The sequence below is a fragment of the Hipposideros armiger genome, unplaced genomic scaffold (genome assembly GCF_001890085.2).
Source record: "Hipposideros armiger isolate ML-2016 unplaced genomic scaffold, ASM189008v1 scaffold_181, whole genome shotgun sequence".
Lineage (NCBI taxonomy): Eukaryota > Metazoa > Chordata > Mammalia > Chiroptera > Hipposideridae > Hipposideros > Hipposideros armiger.
The window spans coordinates 127557-129019 of NW_017731531.1; the positions used below are offsets into that span (position 1 = coordinate 127557).

The following is a 1463-nucleotide window of genomic DNA, read 5'->3' on the forward strand; positions in this document are numbered from 1 at the left end:
CTCTATTCTTATATTAGAGGCTTTTTTTGGCTTGAGTCCTCTTGATTCAGATATAAAGGTCACACTTCCTCTTTACCTTTTGTTTGCATTTGCGTCTGGTACCTTTGCCTGTCTTTTTTGTTTCAACCTTTCTAAATACAGTAATACCTTGGTTTGCAAGCATAATTTGTTATGGAAACAAACTACATACTTGTATTGCAAGACATCGCTCGTTTACCACATTAAAATGTGTTAGAAATGTTTGCTTGTCTTACGGAACACTCGCAAACCAAGTTACTCGCAAACCAAGTTACTCGCAAGCCAAGGTTTTACCGTACTTTGTTTTAGGTGTGTTGATTTCTTTTTAATAGATGGGTTAAACTCATTTAAATGTATTGATGTGGCAGTTATGTTTGGTCTGAATGCTGTTATATTTTCCATTTTGTATATTTACATTTAAGTATTTCAGTATATGATTTATTTGCTTTGTTTTTGTGTGTACTTATAATATGTAGGATGGTTTGTAATTTTGGTCTAGGGGTTACTTTTATAATTACAGTTGCCCCCAAGACATAATTATAACTGCTTCCCTAATTTCTCTTAATTCTTAAGAGAATTAAGTTATTAAGTTATCTTAAGTTATTAGCTAACTTAAAAGTTATATCTCAGTGTTGACTTTCCCTTGCCAATTTTTTCTGGTGCTTTCAAACTACAAATTTAAGTCTTCATGGTGGTGGGGTGTTCCTGAATTATATTTTTAGATGTCTGTTCTGTTCCATCATTTTAGTTTCTTGAGGGTTGTAATTTTGTTTATGTGGGAATCTCCTTTCCTGTTTTCCATAACTATTATTTTCTCCATTGAAAAACAACTTTTGGGGCGGCTGGTTAGCTCAGGTGGTTAGAGCACAGGCTCATCACACCAAAGTTGCCAATGTGATCCCCACATGGGCCAAGCCGTTGCACCCTCCACAACTAGATTGAAGACAACTACTTGACTTGGAGCTGATGGGTTCTGGAAAAACACACTGTTCCCCAATAAAAAATTTAAAAACAACAACAACAACAACAAAAAACCTTTAAAACCAACAAAAAAAAACCCCAACTCTTTACTTTCATTCCTTTTTTCTTCCTGACCTCCATGTCCCATACTGTGTTTTCAACAGCATCTGTTCTCCTTTGTGCTACTGCCAGTTTTGCCTTCATTTCTGTGGTGGCTTTAATTGCTTTTAACTTCTTGAGCTCTACCAACTCAGGTTTCCTCTCTTGTTGTCTTTCATTTCTTAGTCTGAGCTCTTATTTCTCTTCTTTGTGCTTGGTTACATGTTGTTTTAAAAATCATGCCTAAACATTATCTTCATATTCATAAGCTTCACGTCACCATATTTGGGTGAGTATTCTTCACCTGCCATTTGTTTTTCCTTCTTTTTCTGTTCGTGTCTTTGTGCTGTTCCTATGCTGGTTTATTTGCTTACTCATCTTTGAAT

General features: G+C 35.4%; 1 protein-coding gene across 1 annotated transcript in view; it reads left to right on the top strand.

Moving 5' to 3' along the window:
• The window catches only part of SAAL1 (serum amyloid A like 1), a 35575-nt gene that overhangs the window by 27753 nt on the left and 6359 nt on the right, over positions 1-1463 (top strand). Inside the window, exon 8 of the mRNA XM_019652529.1 lies at positions 1347-1366. Within this exon, the coding sequence (XP_019508074.1) occupies positions 1347-1366 (20 nt within the window). The remainder of the gene's footprint in view (positions 1-1346; positions 1367-1463) is intronic.